Source organism: Setaria viridis, chromosome 9 (assembly GCF_005286985.2).
Source record: "Setaria viridis chromosome 9, Setaria_viridis_v4.0, whole genome shotgun sequence".
NCBI lineage: Eukaryota > Viridiplantae > Streptophyta > Magnoliopsida > Poales > Poaceae > Setaria > Setaria viridis.
This window is the reverse complement of record NC_048271.2, coordinates 5,590,331-5,608,769: the sequence shown is the minus strand read 5'-3', so window position 1 is coordinate 5,608,769 and position 18,439 is coordinate 5,590,331. Positions and strand designations below refer to the sequence as shown.

The window sequence follows — 18,439 nt, the reverse complement described above, 5'->3', positions numbered from 1 at the left end:
GCAGAGTAACGAATAAATCTTGATTCGGCAAAGCCACTGTACGATAATCAGAGTTCAGAATTTCGTGGAAACAGCAGTACAAGTTCCAAGTTCCATGGCAGCAAGAACACTGATTTTCCACGCGCACAGAGCTCAACGGTGAATTCAGTGCTAATCCGACGCAAGGTTGATTAGTTCGCCATGGACAGTCTATGATGAAGCTAACTGTGAAACTCATCGAACAGACTACGATCAAGTTGCCCTTGCGCCGATCGAAAGGGCGTGCCTGGGCTCCTCTCCGTTCATGACGCTTGCGCGTGTTCAGAATTGTGCTTCGCCGCCATGTCGAGCGCCGCGCTCACCCCACGCGGGTTCGTCTTCCCTCGGGGGTCGTTCGCCGCTTCCGCCTCCGCAGCTGCCGCCGCGACCTCGCTCGTCACCGCCTTGCCCGTCGGCAGCCTCATCGTCGCCTCCCACTGAAAAAAAAAAGGCAGCAGGCACGACGTCGTCGGCGCGACAACAAAATCAACCTCCACGGACGCGTTCGATCAGAGTTCACGTGCGTGCAGGGCGTGGTTACCGTCAGGACGTCGTTCATGGTGACCTTGTCCTCGCCGACGAGCGCGAGGCGAGCGTTGGCCGCCACCGCGGCCTGCGCCCGCTCGACGACCCCGCCTGGGACGACGACGGCCGCGCGGCCCGCGCCGCCGCCGACGGCGCTCGCCTCCGCCGCGCGTATCGCCGCGGCGTCGGACGGCTCCACGGGCTTGTCCCCGATGGCCCTGGCCGACCCCTCCAGCGCCTCCGCGATCTTGACCCTGGTGTCGTACGTCTCGTCGACGGCGCCGTCGCCGCGGCTGCCGCCGCGCGCGAGCTGCTCCGTGGCCGACTCCGTGGCGTCCCTCGGCGCGACGCGCTCGGTGTCGAACACCCGGCCGGGGTTCGTCGGCTCGGGCTCCTTGGGGGGCTCCGGGCATTCTATCCTGCTGGGTCGGGCTTCCATCGCTGTGGTCTCCGATGATGTCGCTGTGGCGGCGGCGGCGGGCAGTGTCGCTGCTTTTTATATTGTCGTAGGACATAGTAGCAGTTGAGCGGTGAGGCGGATGAAGGAATGGCACGTGGAGTTCAACATGTCACGTTCTTGCAAATCCTGACGCTTTTTTCCTTTGCAGATTTCTTGCTACTTCGCCATTACTCTTCTTAAATAAATAACATTTAAAATAAACATCATTGGTTTAAGAACGGAGGTCTCTTTCAATGACGATTATTAGTAGCAATTCAAACATTCCGTTATTTATTGACAGTGACTGTAAACTCCTATCGACGATTTTTTTTTACAACATAACTCATTCTTCATCACGAATGTAGTTTGACGTATCAATTACTTCATCACGAATGTAGTTTGACGTATCAATTAATTGCAACAGAATATATAATCAATTCATCTAACAATGCATCCAAATATAAAAAGTTTTTACTCAAGTGAAACATTTTTTTTCACAAAGTAATATATAACTCCATCCCTCCATGGTTTACGAATTTACCATGCGCATCCACTAAACAAATAATTAAATAAAACACCCGAGTGAGCCATCAACCGTTGAGTGAACTGTCAACCGTTAAAGTCATTATGAGATCGGTGACATATAACAACATCATTTACTCCATGCATATTCGATCTACAAACCACTAGACACTAGAACCCTAACCCATGCAACATACAAGTCGCTAAACACTAACCGACTAAATCCTATTTGGCACAACGAACCAAGTAAATTGTCGGTCACTACTCACTAAGCCAGTGAGATGGGATTACAAACCTACCAAGCACCGCATGATTCAAACCGTTTTCTTGATACAATAAGCCATCTAGTGATTTCAATCAAATCTAGCCGCACCGTACGACCTCGTCGCTATCTGATTTTTGTTCTTTTGAGACGATATACTATTCAAATTCAATGAAAATCTAAACATGAAAGCGATGAAAGGATACATGCCCGTGGATTTTCACGAGCATAGCTTCTCCAAGGCTAAAATCACTCTGACACGTTCCTTTTCCCGCTTCCACACAGCAGAGGGAAATCCCAGGCATCAAATCGAGCATGTTTGTCTCCTCGTCTACCTTTTCCTCCAAGTCATAGTCACGCATAGTCGCCAGGCCGCCACTGTGCTTGCAGGCTTGCAGCAGCCGGCCAGGGGCCAGCCACTCTAGTCTGAGTCTGACAACCAGCCGAGCTAGAAACTGGAGGGAAAATGTCAGTCCACACCCCAAACATTCAAAAACCAATCGTGACTCTGACCTCTCGCACCCACACTCTCCCAGGCACGCGGCCCACTCAACCCCCGACGCAGCCCGCCCGCGTCCTGGTTCTCCACGCCACGGCCCCGGCCGCGCCGCGCGGCTGCGGCGCAGGCCCCGCGGGTCAGCTACCGGTGCCGCCCACCCGACGCGCACACTATCAACGCAGGATGATCCCAAAAACAAACAAATAAAACCCCCCCACCCCAGTCAGGGGAAACGCGAGAGCACAGCGCAAGGCCGCCGGTCCCTTCTCCTCTCTCTCCCCCCCCCCCCAGTTCCCACTGCTCGCCGCTGGATCCTCCGCCCGCCGCGCCTCCTCTCCTGGACCCCGCCGCGGCGCCTGGCCGGAGATCCGCCCGCCGGGAGGGGGGAGACGGGTGGGGTCGCTCCTCTCCTGCTCCCGCCGGTGAGTGGTTCGTCCCCTGCTCTTGCTTTGGTGGGGGGTGGCGGATGGATTCCCTGGTTCGAGGAGGAGTTTTTTCCCCTTGTTCTGAGAGGAATTCAAATCCACCTCCGTTCCGGTTCGGTTTGACGCGGATTTTTGCGCTGAGTGGCGCCGTACTGACCCGTTCATCCGTTTGGGTGGTTTGATTAGGTGGTTGCTCTTCGGCCGCTGGAGATCGGCGGGCGGCAGCGGTTGACGCCACAGGGCTTCGTGGTGCCGAATTCCCCGGAAATTTTGGGGGTTCAACGGAACCCCCATGCCAGACGCCGCGGTGAGTTGCTTCCCCTCCGAAATTTCGCCAGGAATTTTGCTCTTTTCTTACCTGGGCGATGTTTTGCTAGCTTCCTTTCTCTCGGTAGGGGGCTGGTGCGTGGTCTTGGCTTCAGACTAGTTTTTTTTAATGGAAACCGAATTAAAGTAGCCACTTTTGGTCCATTTTGTTGCCCGTTTTGTTTTGCATTGCCCGGAATTTTATTAATCAGGTCGGGCTGGCGGAGTAGGTTTAAACTAGGGTTTAGGCTAGATTGCGCTGTTTAGTTGGTTTACTATTTTGTGAACAGCAGATGACAGGGACAGCGAGGTCTGATCATCTCATGTGGTTTTTGACCTTCTGCAGGGGCTTGAAATGGGCCATAACGGCTCTAAGGGAACTCCAATGCCAGGAATGGAAGAAGGCACAACAAAGGATTTGAAGAAGGTTCCCGCCTCCTTGGAGGCAAACAAGTCTTCTGGTGATGAGGATCTCGGCGGAGGGCCTGCCTTGACTGGGAGGAAAAGAAAGGAAGTGACGAGGGGTTTGGCGGATGAGAATGGGACTGTAACAAAAAGGGTGTTGAGGTCCAATGCCATGAGGCTGCGAGCTGAGGCTGAAACTGACAGTTTGGAGAGGAAACACTCTGAGGTTATTGTTGAGGCTTGCAAAAGCGGGGTGCTGACAGCACATGCTTGCAATGGTGAGGAAGGCAATGGATTGGTTAAGGTGAATGTGAGCAATGTCTCAGAAGAGTCAGCTCGTCCTGAAAATAATATGGAAATGTCTGGTCTTTCCGCGACAGAATTTGCCCAAGGTCATGGCTTAGGCACTCAAGGTAACATTGCAGAATCTGACGATAAGAGAATCAAGTCATATGAGAACATTTCTGCTGTAACTCACGAGGTGCAGAATGAGTCTAGAGCTGGAACAATCAGTTTGAGTGTTGATGAGTCCCAAGCTAATGAGGTGATCCATGGGCCTTGCCAGGGTGAGGTCATAGACTTACTTGCTGCAAATGATGATAGCAAGAGCACATGTTTAAGAAGCACCAGCCCAAACAGTGGATTAGAATCTGTTGAGCATGAGGATACAGTGGTTTGTACCGATGGAGTGGTACCTCACAGTGGAGATCAGAAAGTTGAGAAGCATTCTCACAATGACAATTTATGTACAGAAACTGAGATTTCTTTGACTGAGAATGGAAGATGCACAGTAGATAACCACACTGATCTAACTGAGTGCACTAAGCAGGATGAGATGGGCAGTCCTGTGAATGAAACCAATGATGCTTCATCACGTGACATTGTGTTTACAAGGAGAAAGTCGATATCTAGAAAATCGTGTGAGGCAAAGCAGGTGAAATGCGAAGAGGAGTTGCGATTTGAGAAGCGAGTTACAAGGTCAGCTACAGTTAGACAGAGGGAAGTTTCTGGAAGCTCATGCAAAACTACCACAAATGAGGCTACATTAGGAAGCAAAGGGAGGAAGAGAGATGTTGTTGCTCACTATACAAGGAAAGTGAGCAGTACAGTATCCCCGAAAACTCACCATGCTGAGCTGGTAGAGCGTAATACCATTATGAAGAAGCAAACAGTGAAAGGAAAGGTTATTGATCGAAGAGACTTAGGTGTCACTGAGAATGATAATCATGCAAATGCCACAGAGAATGAGGAATCAGAAAATGAAACAAAGGTAAATTTGAAGTCGCAACCACTTGCGAGAAGCATCAGCATTGTCAAGAAAGCAACTGAAGCTGCTGTTTCTGCAGTGGATCAGAATATCTCTGGTTCAGCCATCACTGAGAAAAATGATATGGAGCATACGGATTCTGATGGAGTTAAATCCGAAAATAAGACTCCTGCGCAGAAACCAGTAATGTCTGTTGGTGCGAAGATTGTTGCCAGCAAGAAGAGGATATTGGAATCAGGGCTTGATAAAATTGCTGGAAGGTCACCAATTGCCATGCCATCCATGAAAAAGACAAGAAATACATCTTCTGATCCAGATATAGAGCAACCGAATAAGTCTTCTGGAGAGAAGGTTGTTGGGAAGAACTGTGATTCAGGAAATAAACGTGTTCTGAGGGAACGTCAGCATCGCAATCAAACAAGTTTGTCGAGCAGATCTTCTAACCGCACTAATCAAAATGATATCAAGCTGACACAGGATCAATCTGATGATGATGAGATTGGCCGTGATACTTCCTACAGGAGAACTCGTAGAGGACGTAGTCGTGATGCTGCTGCCCTTGTCGTGCCACAACAAGATGACTCTAGTGATTCTGAAGAAGACATTGTCGTGAAAAAGAATCAGCAGAAAAGGAAAAAATCTGGGCGTAAACAAAAGGCTGGATCTAAGTTGAAGCATGCTTCTGCTCGTTCCAAAGCTGGTTGTTTGGGTAGGCCTGTTCTGACTAGTTCTGAATCTAGCTCCTTATCTCTGCAAGCAGGAAAGGGGAAAGTGAAGGTGCCTGAAGGTAAGGGGAGGTCAGATAGAGCTTCCACTATGAACACTGCAAGCCCAAGTGAGCAGATAAATACAGGAAGTCTTCGCGAAGAAAAGCAAAAAATAAGTGATGAGATAAAGGCCATACTTCTAGGTGCTGGTTGGACGATTGATTTAAGACCCAGGAATGGTAGAAATTACATGGATTCTGTGTATATACCTCCTAGTGGCAAAGGATCTTACTGGTCAGTCACAAAAGCATATTATGCGTTTCGTGAAACTATGGAATCTGAGCAAAAGGACAGCTCTAAAGGCCAGAGTTTATCAAAAAAATCTGTTGGTAGCCCTGGCAAAAGGCAAGCCTCTAATTCTTCAGGTTGTACATTAACAGAGGATATCCTTAGCAAATTAAAAAGAGTTGTTGTAAACAAACGAACAACCAAAGTAGAGATTCAAAGGCTGAGAAAGAAAGCATTTAGAAAGGGTGCGTCAAAGGTAAAGAGGAATAAGATTACAAAATCGAGAAGACTACATTTAGGAAATGATAGAAAAAAGCGAGGTGGCTGTGCTCTACTTGCTCGTGGATCCAACAAGGAGTCTGACAGCAGCACTGATGGTTTTGTTCCATATGAGTGGAAACGTACGATTTTCTCCTGGTTGATTGATCTGGATATTCTATCGGTGAACACTAAGTTGAAATGTATGGATGAAAGCCACTCAAAAGTTTTACTGGAAGGTATAGTCACTAGGGATGGGATTAACTGCAGCTGCTGTAGTGAGGTCCTTGCAGTGCTTGAATTTGTGGCTCATGCTGGCGGTGACGTGAAGAAGCCATACAGAAACATAGTTGTAGATGGGCTGGACATTGATCTCATGCACTGTCTTACTAATGCATGGAATAAGCAATCTGATTCTGAAAGGCAGGATTTCTTTCCTATTAGCATTGAGGGTGATGACCCCAATGATGACACATGTGGTATTTGCGGCGATGGAGGCAATTTGATCTGCTGTGATGGATGCCCCTCGACATTCCACATGAGTTGTCTAGGACTGGAGGTATATATTTTTGCTTTTGACATCAGTATTGTGGGAGGCCATTTGCTTAATCATTTTTTACTAAACGTAACATTTCTTTAGATTGAATCAGAAAATTTGGCAGCATTTCATTTTATGTGCCTGCTTTTTAAAATTTAGCTGTCCTGCATTAGGACATGATAAAAATTTTGAAATACCAATAATAGTACTCCACTACTCCAGTTTTCTGTGCTGATAAGAATTGATTAATGTTTTCAGTGATGTATTCTCTAATTGATATGAACTTCCAATTTTGTAGGCACTTCCCTCAGATGACTGGTGTTGTGCAAACTGCTCATGTAAATTTTGTCATGAACATTCTAGTGATGATACTGAAGACATTGCTGATGCTGATTCTTCATTGCGTAGTTGTTCCCAGTGCGATGAGATGTGTATGTGATCTCTGTATATTATTTCTTCACAGTTCTTTCAACTTTGAAGTATTTGACAATTCTTACACCAGATTTTCATTACTATTTACTACTGTATTTTCTTATGGTCATCATGTTTTGAGTTCTTCATAATGATGATGTCTGCAGATCACCAAGCCTGCTCTCCTGAGATTGATTCCATAACCAGTGATTCCGATCCATCATGCAATGTATTCTGCCAACACAGTTGCAGACTTGTAATACTTCTCAGACTCCTGTTCTTTCCCCCCATGGTCTCGTTCCTTTTTTGATGTACTACCTTGTAGCTGTAGTTTTCTATGAGCATGATTGTTGTGATGGCATTTGTATTTTATGTTGCTGTTTGAGACCTCAGCCATTAAATTGGGGGGGGGGGGCAGCTACGTTAATTCATATAGCAAACACTAGAACATGCAGCTAATTTCTTCTTGGTCTATAGACGTGTTGTAGAAAAAAATGAGGTCATGAGGGGGGCCATGGCCCCTGCCAGCCCCCCCTATTGACTCCGTCCCTGTCTGCACCATATGTCATCTATCAGGGCCTGTTCTACCGGCTTTCTCTTTTGATTATGATATTTCCTTTTATGCCTGACTATCTTTACTTCGTATGATACAACTATCATAGAAATGTATGGAAATTCAAGTAACTGATTCATTTTTCCCGTTTAACTGAATTCCATAGCTATATGCAATCACATATAAACTTTTATTTAGCCATTTAGTGGTTTGGGAATCTGATACTTTTTAATCCAACTAGTAAAAGCTTTTCTCTACTAGTGAATTTCATGCTGATCTTTGGCTTTCTGATACTAGACACTTATTTGGTTTTTAGTGTTTCCATAAAATGCTCTATTAACGGCAATATGTTTACCATTAAGACTTCTTGTTTAGCTGTCCTCTATCTACTTTTTTCATTGATGTGCACCCTCCTCCCAAGCCCCACCCCGCCCATTGAGTTCCCATGATATATTTATTGAGTCTAAAATTACTATCTGTGTGATGCAGCTGTTTGAGGAATTGCAGAATCTTCTGGGAGTCAAAAAGGATCTTGAACAAGAATTTTCATGCCGAGTTATTCAGCGCATCCATGATGATGTACCAGAAACAGTTGTCGCTTTGGACGAAAGGGTTGAGTGTAACTCCAAGATTGCTGTTGCGCTTTCGTTAATGGATGAATGCTTTCTTCCGATTGTTGACCAGAGAACTGGCATCAACTTGATACGCAATGTTGTGTATAGCTGTGGGTACGCATCTTTCTACCAGCTCACAGTAGTCCATGCAAGTTTAATTATCCTTGGTAAAGCGTGCAGATTGTTGTTAATGCTTTGGCCTTCTAATTCTTTCCACATCTCACACCCTCCCTCCCTCTGTGTATTTGGTATTTTGGTGGTTGTGTTTTGGTTGGTGGGGCCATTGGGATGAGCTGGTCTGACATTATTACTGAAGTCAGTGCTCATTGTTAACATACCATCTTTCACATAAGGCATAAACAGGTGCATAGCTCCTCATAGATTGACCTGAGTGCACTAAATGGGTTTCCTCCCATGAATTTAACTGTTGTCATAATATTCTGGAGATAATAAAAAAAATGGCCCCTTCAATTTTAGACATTTAGGTATGTGAGTTTATCTTTTGCGAATAGGTATGTGAGTTTATCTAATGTTCTAATGATAAAACCATCTTCATTATGTTCACTAATTTCACCTGGAACGACTTCGATCATATCCTCATAAAACAGGGTTAGGAAGCAGCATGGGGCCATAAGCATATTGTGTTATATGTGGGATAATTTAAGCCAATTTTCTTGAACAAACATTCTGAGGACTAACATATAGTGCACATATCACCTTGGGTGCTTTAATCACTGTTGACCTACATACAACTTTTGAATGCATTTGCTTGTCCTGATCTACTCCATCCATGTCATGATTTGTTATGGCCTAAGGCATAGGGTGTGGCTTTGTGTCAGGTCGACTCAGACCTATTTTTGACAAGTCCCTTTGTATGTAGTATGTGGCAGGTTAGCTTGCAATGGCTGCATACCACTTGGTGCTAGTATGTGGCCCTACACATGATATATCTTGTAAACAAATTTTCATGGAACCACTATTAATATACTGATATGGGATATATGCCAAATATACACTATGCATAGGCGATAGCAAGCAATGGATGTAAGCAGTAAAACTTCACCTATGCACACATCAAATAACAAAAGAGATCAATGCAGCATGTGATTAATGGCATCAAGAATCCCGATTATAATGTAATATATCAAATTGATTGTTCAAAAAGAATATATCAAACGCGATTGGCGGGTGGACTAATCACTAATGCTTACATGGTCATGAATGCAGCTTGAGTGGGATTGATTTAACACACTGTTATGGGTGGGTTAGTTCCCGTTATGTTGATTTAGTGGCCTGCATCATTGCTTGGAAGTTGGAACATTTTTTGGTTTCTTTATAAATGCTCTAGTTTTTTATGTACATTTACAGCTTGTTTTCTGTATGGTAAATGTTATTCCAACTTTTCTCAGAGATGATTGATTGTTCTCTATTTTTGCTTTTCTTGCATGCAGATCAAATTTTGTCCGATTGGATTTCCGTGGATTCTATATATTTATTTTGGAACATGGAGATGAAATGATAGCTGCAGCATCTGTCAGGTGAGTTGTTTCCTCTTGTTTTCTTTTGCTTGATATATCTTGTGACTCTGTCTAGGCATCTATATAGCACTGAATGCCAGCACGTTGCAGCATATGAGAAGAAGCATACAATGTGCTCTAAAAACCCTTTAAACAAACCAATGTTTGTCTCAGTGTACTGGGCACAAAGATGCTCCTAATAGCAACCATACCAGGAACCACTGTTATTTGAGTCAATTCGTTTTCTGATTTTCAAACAAAACTGCCTTTTGGTTTGGTAATTTTGCAATAGTGTTGATCTTGTTTAGCACCTTACTTTACTACTTAGAGTTCTAAACAATGGCCGTACCCATGTTCTCTAAATACTCTACATGATTGGAATAACCATTTTATGTTCCAAAATCTGAAGGAAATTATACCCTTACTGAAATGCTCAGTGTTTTCTTATGTATAATTGCATGGTGGTGTTGAGGAGTCACCTGCGGTATCTGCAGTGCCATGGTGGCAAATCTCCCTTCACATTTTGTTTTCTTCTTTACTACTAAGATTTGAATGCTTCGTTTAGGGAGGTGTATTCATGTCGGTCTGATGAAATTTATAGTTTACAAAATTCATTACGTCTTTGTGTGAACTTTCTATAGTTTGCTAACATCTGTCAGAACATTTTATTTACCTTCTATTTTTCTGCACACTGCTGTTTTGTCTTATTGTTACATGAATTATAGGATGAGTAAACACAAACAGAGATTCTGGCTGCTCTTAGTTGGGTTTCTTTCTTGAATTGCTGGACTTTGATACGATTTATTGTTACCATCTTTTGTTCTTAAACAGGATACATGGAACCAAGTTAGCTGAGATGCCGTTCATTGGTACCCGGAATATGTACAGGCGTCAAGGAATGTGCCGCCGGCTTCTAGATGGAATTGAAATGGTATCTTGATCTGAGCCCAGAATCCAGATCCTTGCATGCGTGTTTCATGGTGCTATTGCTAATGTAGGATATAGCATATTGTTTCAAGAAAATGCATTGAGCCCCTTATATCTTCAATGTTAGTTCCCTTAATGTGTGCCTTTTCGAAGTTTGAACATGTGCAATCCTGGTACCGCTGTACAAATGTGCACCTTGCACTGTTGAACCCAATGTGGACTAGTACTTCTTTTTTCCCCAAAAGAGTGCGTCGCTATCATATATTTAACCTGTCTGTGGACTTTGTATATATGATGACCATAATATGCTATATATTACTAACTTGATGTCTTGTTTAATTGAACTTATCTAACTCTTATTATTGTTATTTCCTTCCGCTTTTCCATTTCAGATCCTCAGCTCTCTCAACGTTGAGAAGTTGATCATTCCTGCTATATCAGAACTTGTGGACACCTGGACATCTAAATTTGGTTTTAGTCCACTTGAAGATTCTGAGAAGCAAGAAGTGAAGGCTATCAGCATGTTAGTTTTTCCTGGTACAGGTCTTCTCCAAAAGCCATTGCTGAAGAAGGCTTTACCTGACAAAGACCCATGTCCCTCAGGAGGTCAGAACAAATGACTTATTCCTTATTGATATCCCAGTTCTTTGTTATCCTTTTACTTAATGGTGAGTAACCGTTTTTACAGTGGGTGCCGTTTCCTCTGCAAACAAGGCCGGAAAACTATCTGATGTGGCCATTGAAGATTCTCTTTGCTCTGTTGCAAGTGCTGACCCCCTAGGTTCTGGGGTCACAGAGCATATGGACAGCAGCAAAAATGGTGATGGCACTTGCAATGGTGATGTTTCACAACAGTCTCCCCATCCTTGGTAATTCCAAGCAAAGCTTGCATGTGATGTTGACATATTGATATAGTTGTTTAAGATAACAATATTCAGATAAGCAACACGGTTTTGTTTGGATTTAAGCGAAACATATTCTGCAAGGATGAAAAGTAGATATTTGTCTGGTGCCTAGAAAATAGCCATAAATTTATGTGCATTGTAATACCTCCATCTTTATATGGTTCTCATTCTCATGACTTTTAATCTCTCCTGCAGATGGGTAAGTCTGGGTGCAACTTTTGGGTCAATCAAATGGTGTGCCTGCTTACCAAGAGAGGGGGCCCCAAGCTTACATGGACGAAGCCATGAGCGCATCCATATTTTTTGTACCTTTTGAGTTCGACTCAACAGTTAGCATATTGGCAGAAAGAGGTTTGCAGTTTTTTTTGGAAGATGCCTTGCAGCGGTAGCCCTGTTGTTTTGCCAGAGATTGATGATTCAATTGACTCGTCTACCTGGACTTCAGAATCAGCCTGTGCAGTACTGAAAAGCGTGAACTCCGACCATCTAACTTCATGTGCAGCTGAAAACTCAGCATGTAGAATGTGGATGATAGTTCTGTTCTGTTTTCCCCCTTTTTGGTCGTTAACTAAACTCCGAGGGCTAATGGAGCCACCAGATAGTCGTAAATGTTACACCAGTTGTTAATTAGTTAATAGCTTTATGTTTTTTGCTAGCGCAATCCCGCAATCATCTCTCATTTCTGTAACATATTTCTCATCTCTGTAAGATAAACTAATGTATGCGTTAGCGAGAAACTGTCCACCTGATCTGCCATGCCAAATTGGTTACAAAATCCCTGTTGTGTTACTGTGGAAGAATGAGGCCTGCATGCATACACCATGCCCGGCTAAAATGTCCACGTGCATCGTTCTGGAATCTGCAATGTGTTTTAGGTCCTGTTTGATTTCAGGATGTTAAAGTTGAGCACCTGTCACATCGGATGTTTGGATAGTATTAAATAAAGGCTAATTACAAAACTAATTGCATAGATGGAGTCTAATTCGCGAGGCGAATCTATTAAGCCTAATTAGTCCATGATTTGATAATGTGGTGCTACAGTAACCATTACTAATGATGGATTAATTAGGTTTAATAGATTCGTCTCGCGAATTAGACTCCATCTGTGTAATTAATTTTGTAATTAGCTCATGTTTAATCTTCCTAATTAGCATCCAAACATTCGATGTGACACTGCTAAAGTTTAACACCTAGTATCTAAACAACCCCTCGGGTGAAGGAAGCTTTGCAGGTGAAAAATACCGGAGTAGAATCACTTCTTGGCTATTGCTCATCGTTGAGATAAGCATGAAAAATACTGGAGTAGAATCACTTCTTCCTCATCGTCCAGATGTGCATGAACAATGTCTGCGGTACTGAGGTCATTCAGGATCTTGTTCTTGACATCTTGTGGGAGCGGAGCGGAGGACCCTGCTTCGGAGTAGAACTCCGCCAGTGACCCGATCGCCTTCTGCAACGCTACGTATGACTCCTGTGGATGAACTGGTGAAAAAAAAAGGAGGATCTCGACAGAGCAGAGCTCAAACATGCAGACGCACGGATGAGCGTTACGTACCTCGGCTGCGGCGGCCTGCTGGCCTCTCCACCCGCCCAGGAACTCCCGGATGGACTCCTTGGCGGCGTCGGCGTTCCAGCGGAACTTGGCCATGTCGCCGCCGCCGTCCTCTTCCAGGGACTCCCGGAGCGTGCGCACCACCTCCCTGGCGGCCTTCAGGTACGCCTTGGGGAGCACCTTCCTGGCGGCCTTGGTCTTCACTCTTCTCGTTCGGGTCGAAGATGGACTTGATGGCGCCGAGGACGCCCTCCTCGCCGCCGCCGCTGCTCTCATCGTCCGCCCTGACCGGCGCCGCCACCGCCATGCCCGCGAGGCCGAGGAGGAGGGAGGCGGCGCGAGCTCTCCCGCCGCAGCGCCAGCTACTACAACTGCCGCCACGGCGGCGGCGCCCAAGCCAACCCCTACCGCCGCGACTGCTCCTGCATCACGCGCTGCCGCGGCTGAAGGTGGCGCGACCTCGCCGGCGCAACTATTTGCAAGACCCCAATCGCGATCCGGTTGTTTACAATAAGGTCCCTGTATATTTTCACAGAGCCCCCTAATTTGGATCGCGATCCGAATGTTACAAAGAGACCCCGAGTATTTTCAAATAGCCCCCTAATTTGGATCGCAATTAATAATCGCGATCCGACTATTTTGCAAATCCACCCCCGGTTTGGACAGCCAGCCCCTTCGTCTCCTCCGGCAGACCCCTCGGCTCCTCCTCCTCCTCCGGCCTGCCCGGCGCCACCGTAGTCCCCGCCGGACCCTAGAAGACTCTTCCCACCCTCTCCGCCGCCCCGGCCGTTGCTCTCATCGTCCGCCCTGGCCAGCGCCGGCGCCGCCACCGCCATGCCCGCGAGGCCGAGGAGGAGGGAGGAGGCGTCGGCTCTCCTGGTGATCGGAAGCCTCGCTGCTCCGCCGCCTGCTCTGTTGCTCGACAGCACGCGAGAATCAATCAAATGCGAGACTGCGAGAGCACCAGCCGAGGAGTAGGGGGGAGAGTGATGGTGAGTTGGTGACAAGGCCGGCACGTACAGATAGGCTTCTGCCTGGTCTCCACAGCTCGCTGCAGCTTCGCTGACGGCGACAAGCAGCAGCGGCAGCACCTGTCCAGCGTGGGCATCGGCGGCGGCGGAGAAGAAAGCATTGTCGATCCTGGCCGCGACCTCTGGCTGTGCAGCAGCAACGGATGCCGTCCTTAGTGGAGACGGATGGAGGAGCTGATTGCTGCGAGTGGAGTGCGTAGCTTCCATCGCTGTACCTTGTTCTCCAATAGCCTACCAGGTGTCACCTTGGTTGAAATCTGATTTGCATTCAGCTGAGTTCTTCGACTTGGTGCAACAGGGATCAGAGGTCTCCACTTCACCAGCAGCAAACGGAGTGCACTTTCAACTAACTTCTTCGTATAAGCAACTGATGCCCTGAAACCTATGTTTAGGGGGCATATGTCTGCATACTTGTCAAGACAATATTCTGGAGCCTGTCTCCAATATGTATACATAGGCCCTGTTTGGCACGGCTCCACTCCTAAACTCCAGCAACTCCATCAAAAAATTCAGCCAAACACCCCAACTCCAAAACTCCATGGAGTTGCCAACTCCATGGAGCTGTAGTGCAAATGGAGGTGGAGTTTTGGAGCATCTCTTTTGCTGCTCCAGAAACCTCTCTTTTGAACCTCCTCGTGGAGTTGGTGGATAATTACCCACCAATGCCACTGGTTATGGAAAAAAACATTTTGTTCTATTCTACCTGTTCCCCGTCCCGCGCTTCCCTCTGTTCTCACGACAGCAGGGCGCCGTTCGGGTCTTGGCCACCGCCGGTCGCCCCCGCCGCCGTAGCCCCACCGCTGGCCGCACCCCCCGCCACCTGTCGCCGCCCGCCACCTAAGCCCCATCCCCGTCGTTGCCTAGTGCCGCCCCCGTCGCCGCCCATCGCCGCCCATCGCCACCCCATGCCACCCCCGTTGCCGCCCACCCCGCCGCCCGTCGCCGCCCACCTCGCCGCCCGCCGCCCAACCCCACCGCCCGTCTTGCCCCGACTGCAAAAACTATCTAGGGGAAGAAGAAGATAGGATAGAGAGGATGACAAGTGGGGCCTTAATTGGGGGGCAACAATGGCAATCGACACTGAAATCGATCTTTTTTGGAGCTGAGAGCACCCATCTAGCCAAACACCCCATTTTAGTTCTGGAGTTTTGGAGCGGAGCTGGCTCCATGTGAAGTTCTGGAGTGGAGCAGCTCCACCCGAAGTTGGAGCCATGCCAAACAGGGCCATAATATAACTAGAAACAGTAGCAGGACACATCACTAATTCTTCAAAATGCTGCATAGGAAAGACAGCTTAGAAATTTTCAAATTTCAAATATCACCGAACAGGTGTCAGCAAAAAAAAAACAGCATCTACGAAAGCGTTGGCTATAACTGGGCCCTTTGGCCGGGCTTCGCAGGCTCCTGCTCCGGCTACCGTTTTACATCCAGCACGAGCACACAAGGAAACTGCTTTATCGCCATACGAGTCACATAGACCACACGAGGAGAACAGTGTTACATCCAGCACGAACACAAGTAAGGTGCCGTTTACACCCAACACTAACGCAGAATTAGCTGCTGGTCAACACCCAAACCGAAAACCTTCACATAAAGAAAGCCACGGGACACTGACAAGCAAACCTAGTAACTTGATCTTTCGGGGCAAAGTAGTAGCGAACCCACCGTTGGCTGTGCCCAATAGTTAAATCTCCATTCTCATCACACTCCAGAGAAAATAAATTTGGTCACCCGGAACATGTAGCGGAAGTAAGGCCTCTCTTGCTTGAACATGTAATCCCCTCGCGCTTCACGTAGTAAATGCCGATGGACTCCACCAGGCAGTATTTGCTCCACACGGCCCATGCAGACGAGGGTGGCACCTATGTGCGCCTCGCCTGTGTTCCGGCTGAACAGGCGCACCCATGGCCGTACTTCACGTCCGGCCGGCGACCGGCGGTGGTAGCAGGCTCCAGCTGACAAGAGAAGATGCGTCCACGTTCATCTCCGTACATCGAAATTCCAATCCAGGTGTTCAGGTTGGGGTCAAAGCAAGCCCGGCCTTTGAAGCTAGGGAAGCATCCAGTTACCGACGTGCTTCCAGCCGGAGCTCCTCCCATCCTCCGTCATGTGGAAGCTGTAGGTGGCATCGGGGCCGATCAACCCAACGCTGACGAAAATGGTTTGTTCGTCAAGGTGAACCACATGCGCGGAAGCAAGACTTGCGTCGAAGGGCGGCTTCGGGAGGTCGCGCCACAGCTGCTGCTGCCTACTATATGGCCTTCTTCTTCTTCTTCCAGCAGCCGCATATCAAGGCACTGGAAGGAGGAGCTCCCAAGCGCGAAGAGCTTGCTGCCCATGTGAAAGTAGATGGGCCAGTACTCGTCGGTGTGCCGAGGGACGAAGGTGAGACCCCTCACGCGGACGTCCAGGTAGGCGCCGCCTCTATCGAGGTCATCCTGTTTTTCCCTCGGAGGCATGGCCAAGATCTTGGAGCCAACGGCGATGAAGTGCTTGGGCCTCCCACGCTGCGCGTTCAGGCGGAATAAGGCGGGGTGGCAGGTAGGTGGCAGTCTGCCGAGGGATGCCTCCGGGAACCATGCCTCCAGGTACCTGCCAACCAGCGTGGTGAGACGACAAATCAACCATGCGGAAGCTGTATCCTGTCTCCCAGTCATCAAGGATGAGATAGAGGTGCGGCCGCGGTGTCGTCGTCCTGCTTGTTACAACTTCTTCCGTCCCCGTCGACATCCTCCTATGGCCAAAACCGCCGAGTCGATAGGCCCGATTCCTCCTGCGGAACCCTTAGCCCTGGAATTCGAATTCGAATTCGAATCAATTGTAAATCAGAATCAATAATCCGTCTTAATCCCACTTAAACCCACTGCTTCTTCTTCCAATGAACTCAGTGCAAAACAGGAATCAACGCAACACAATCCTACTCCTAGTGCAACTTTAAGGGACAAATCCTAAGATCTGTTGCAGATTTACCACCATATCCTACTCCTACTAGTACTTGGATCGATAAATCCAGGAATTCGAGTATCCACTGCAAATCGAACCGCCAAAGCATACGATCCTATGAATATATATAATCCATTGCAAATGCAATCCTACTATACTTAGGACTTAAATCCACAAATATCAAGAACCGAACAATCCACAAACTTAAATCAACAAATCCTCATCATATTGAAATCTGAATCTGGGGCAATCAACGAAAAAGGCGAAGGAAATCGCATGTACTCACCTCAAGCCGAGGAACGCCAGAGGAGAGACGAGAGAAAGAGGTGGACGCGACTTTTTTTTTAAGGAAATCTACGGCAACCTTGGGTTGCGAACTTTATTGATACTGGAAACAAAACCTACAAGGATTTAATTACATGTATGGAGAGAGCTATGTCGAGGGGATTGCTACACCTATGGGACCATAAGAGGAGATCGTCGCGGCATCGTCTTGAGAGGTGGACGCGACTGAAAGGAGGCGGAGAGCCGGAGACGAAGGATGGGATCGACACGAAGGGATCGGGAGGATAATTCTTTTTTGCATTTTAACCTTTTTCTCTTAAGTATTTTATATCTGGACCCGATGAAAAGATTCCAAAAATCAGCAATGAACACTTTCGTACGACGTCGTGTGAATTGACACCCTCGATGCATGGTATGGCGTCGTGCGTAGCTAGCACAGCACCGACAGGTTCTGCCCGGCCTATGGGCTCAACCTGAGCCCGCTGGGATTGTGCCCGAGCCTGCTGCGATTTTGCCCACGCCCACACTTGCTGTAGAACCGGGTGTGGTGAGCAAAAATTAAGCTCGAAAAATTTCCAACCAACCCGAGCCCGTTAAGATAATTTATTTGATTTATTTTTTCAATTAAAAAAGAACCGGAAGCCTGAGTCTAGCTCCAAAAATTGACCTGCTAACGCAAAAATTTTCGACCTGAAATGAGCGAGATTTTTTCCAACCCGACCTGGTGCGACAAATGCCTAGTTCTAATGGAGAAGACAGGGTTCTGCTAGATGATAAAAATACATGTTGCTTAACCTCCTTTTACTTGGTTTAAAAATCTAATGAACTCCAAATTTCTCCAAACTCCATACATGTGTCGTATGATGTATGTGTTTCATTTTCAACATTTGGACACCAACAGATACCGTAGTGTTCGATTTTATTCAATCCCAAAAATAGTCAAGCCGTACGTAGAGTCCATTTCTGAGAATCACAATGCAATTGACAAAGTCATATAACCGTATTCATATCTTAATAGTGCGCATCAAATTATGCATCATAGTGGCACGCATTTTTTAGTGAAGAATGTGGAAGACAGTTCTGCAGTTTTCTTTTTTCGTTGCTAACTAAACTCCAAGGGCCAATGGAGCCACCAAATGGTCGTAAATGTTATGCCAGTTGTTATCTAGTTAATAGCATTATATGTTTTCGCTAGTGCATTCCCGCAATCATCTCTCATTTCTGTACACAATTCTCATCTCT

The 18,439-nt window shown here is 46.8% G+C and overlaps 2 protein-coding genes and 1 long non-coding RNA gene across 5 annotated transcripts; 1 reads left to right on the top strand and 2 right to left on the bottom strand.

Annotated features, from left to right (window-relative positions):
- Window positions 1-51: 51 nt before the first annotated feature.
- On the bottom strand, window positions 52-990 carry LOC117840323 (late embryogenesis abundant protein 3). The gene is made up of 2 exons (XM_034720818.2): window positions 560-990; window positions 52-455 (listed from the first exon to the last, which is right to left on the bottom strand). The coding sequence occupies exons 1-2, from the start codon at window positions 980-982 to the stop codon at window positions 282-284; spliced, it is 597 nt and encodes a 198-aa protein (XP_034576709.1). The 5' UTR covers window positions 983-990; the 3' UTR covers window positions 52-281.
- A 1,508-nt stretch (window positions 991-2,498) lies between these two features.
- On the top strand, window positions 2,499-12,135 carry LOC117836951 (uncharacterized). 3 transcript variants are annotated; one of them, XM_034716484.2, is made up of 11 exons: window positions 2,499-2,687; window positions 2,877-2,997; window positions 3,343-6,480; window positions 6,758-6,890; window positions 7,038-7,126; window positions 7,913-8,151; window positions 9,489-9,575; window positions 10,386-10,485; window positions 10,874-11,087; window positions 11,170-11,319; window positions 11,582-12,135. In XM_034716484.2, the coding sequence occupies exons 2-11, from the start codon at window positions 2,983-2,985 to the stop codon at window positions 11,587-11,589; spliced, it is 4,173 nt and encodes a 1,390-aa protein (XP_034572375.1). In that variant the 5' UTR covers window positions 2,499-2,687; window positions 2,877-2,982; the 3' UTR covers window positions 11,590-12,135. The 3 variants fall into 3 exon arrangements, with proteins under 3 accessions (XP_034572375.1, XP_034572373.1, XP_034572374.1); XM_034716482.2 differs by having other exon boundaries at window positions 2,500-2,687; window positions 11,170-11,350; XM_034716483.2 differs by having other exon boundaries at window positions 2,500-2,694; window positions 11,170-11,350.
- A 3,269-nt stretch (window positions 12,136-15,404) lies between these two features.
- LOC117837148 (uncharacterized) lies at window positions 15,405-17,808 on the bottom strand. Its single transcript, XR_004636250.2, has 2 exons — window positions 17,199-17,808; window positions 15,405-16,759 (listed from the first exon to the last, which is right to left on the bottom strand). It is a non-coding gene; the product is annotated as an uncharacterized lncRNA (long non-coding RNA).
- Between the last annotated feature and the right edge of the window lie 631 nt (window positions 17,809-18,439).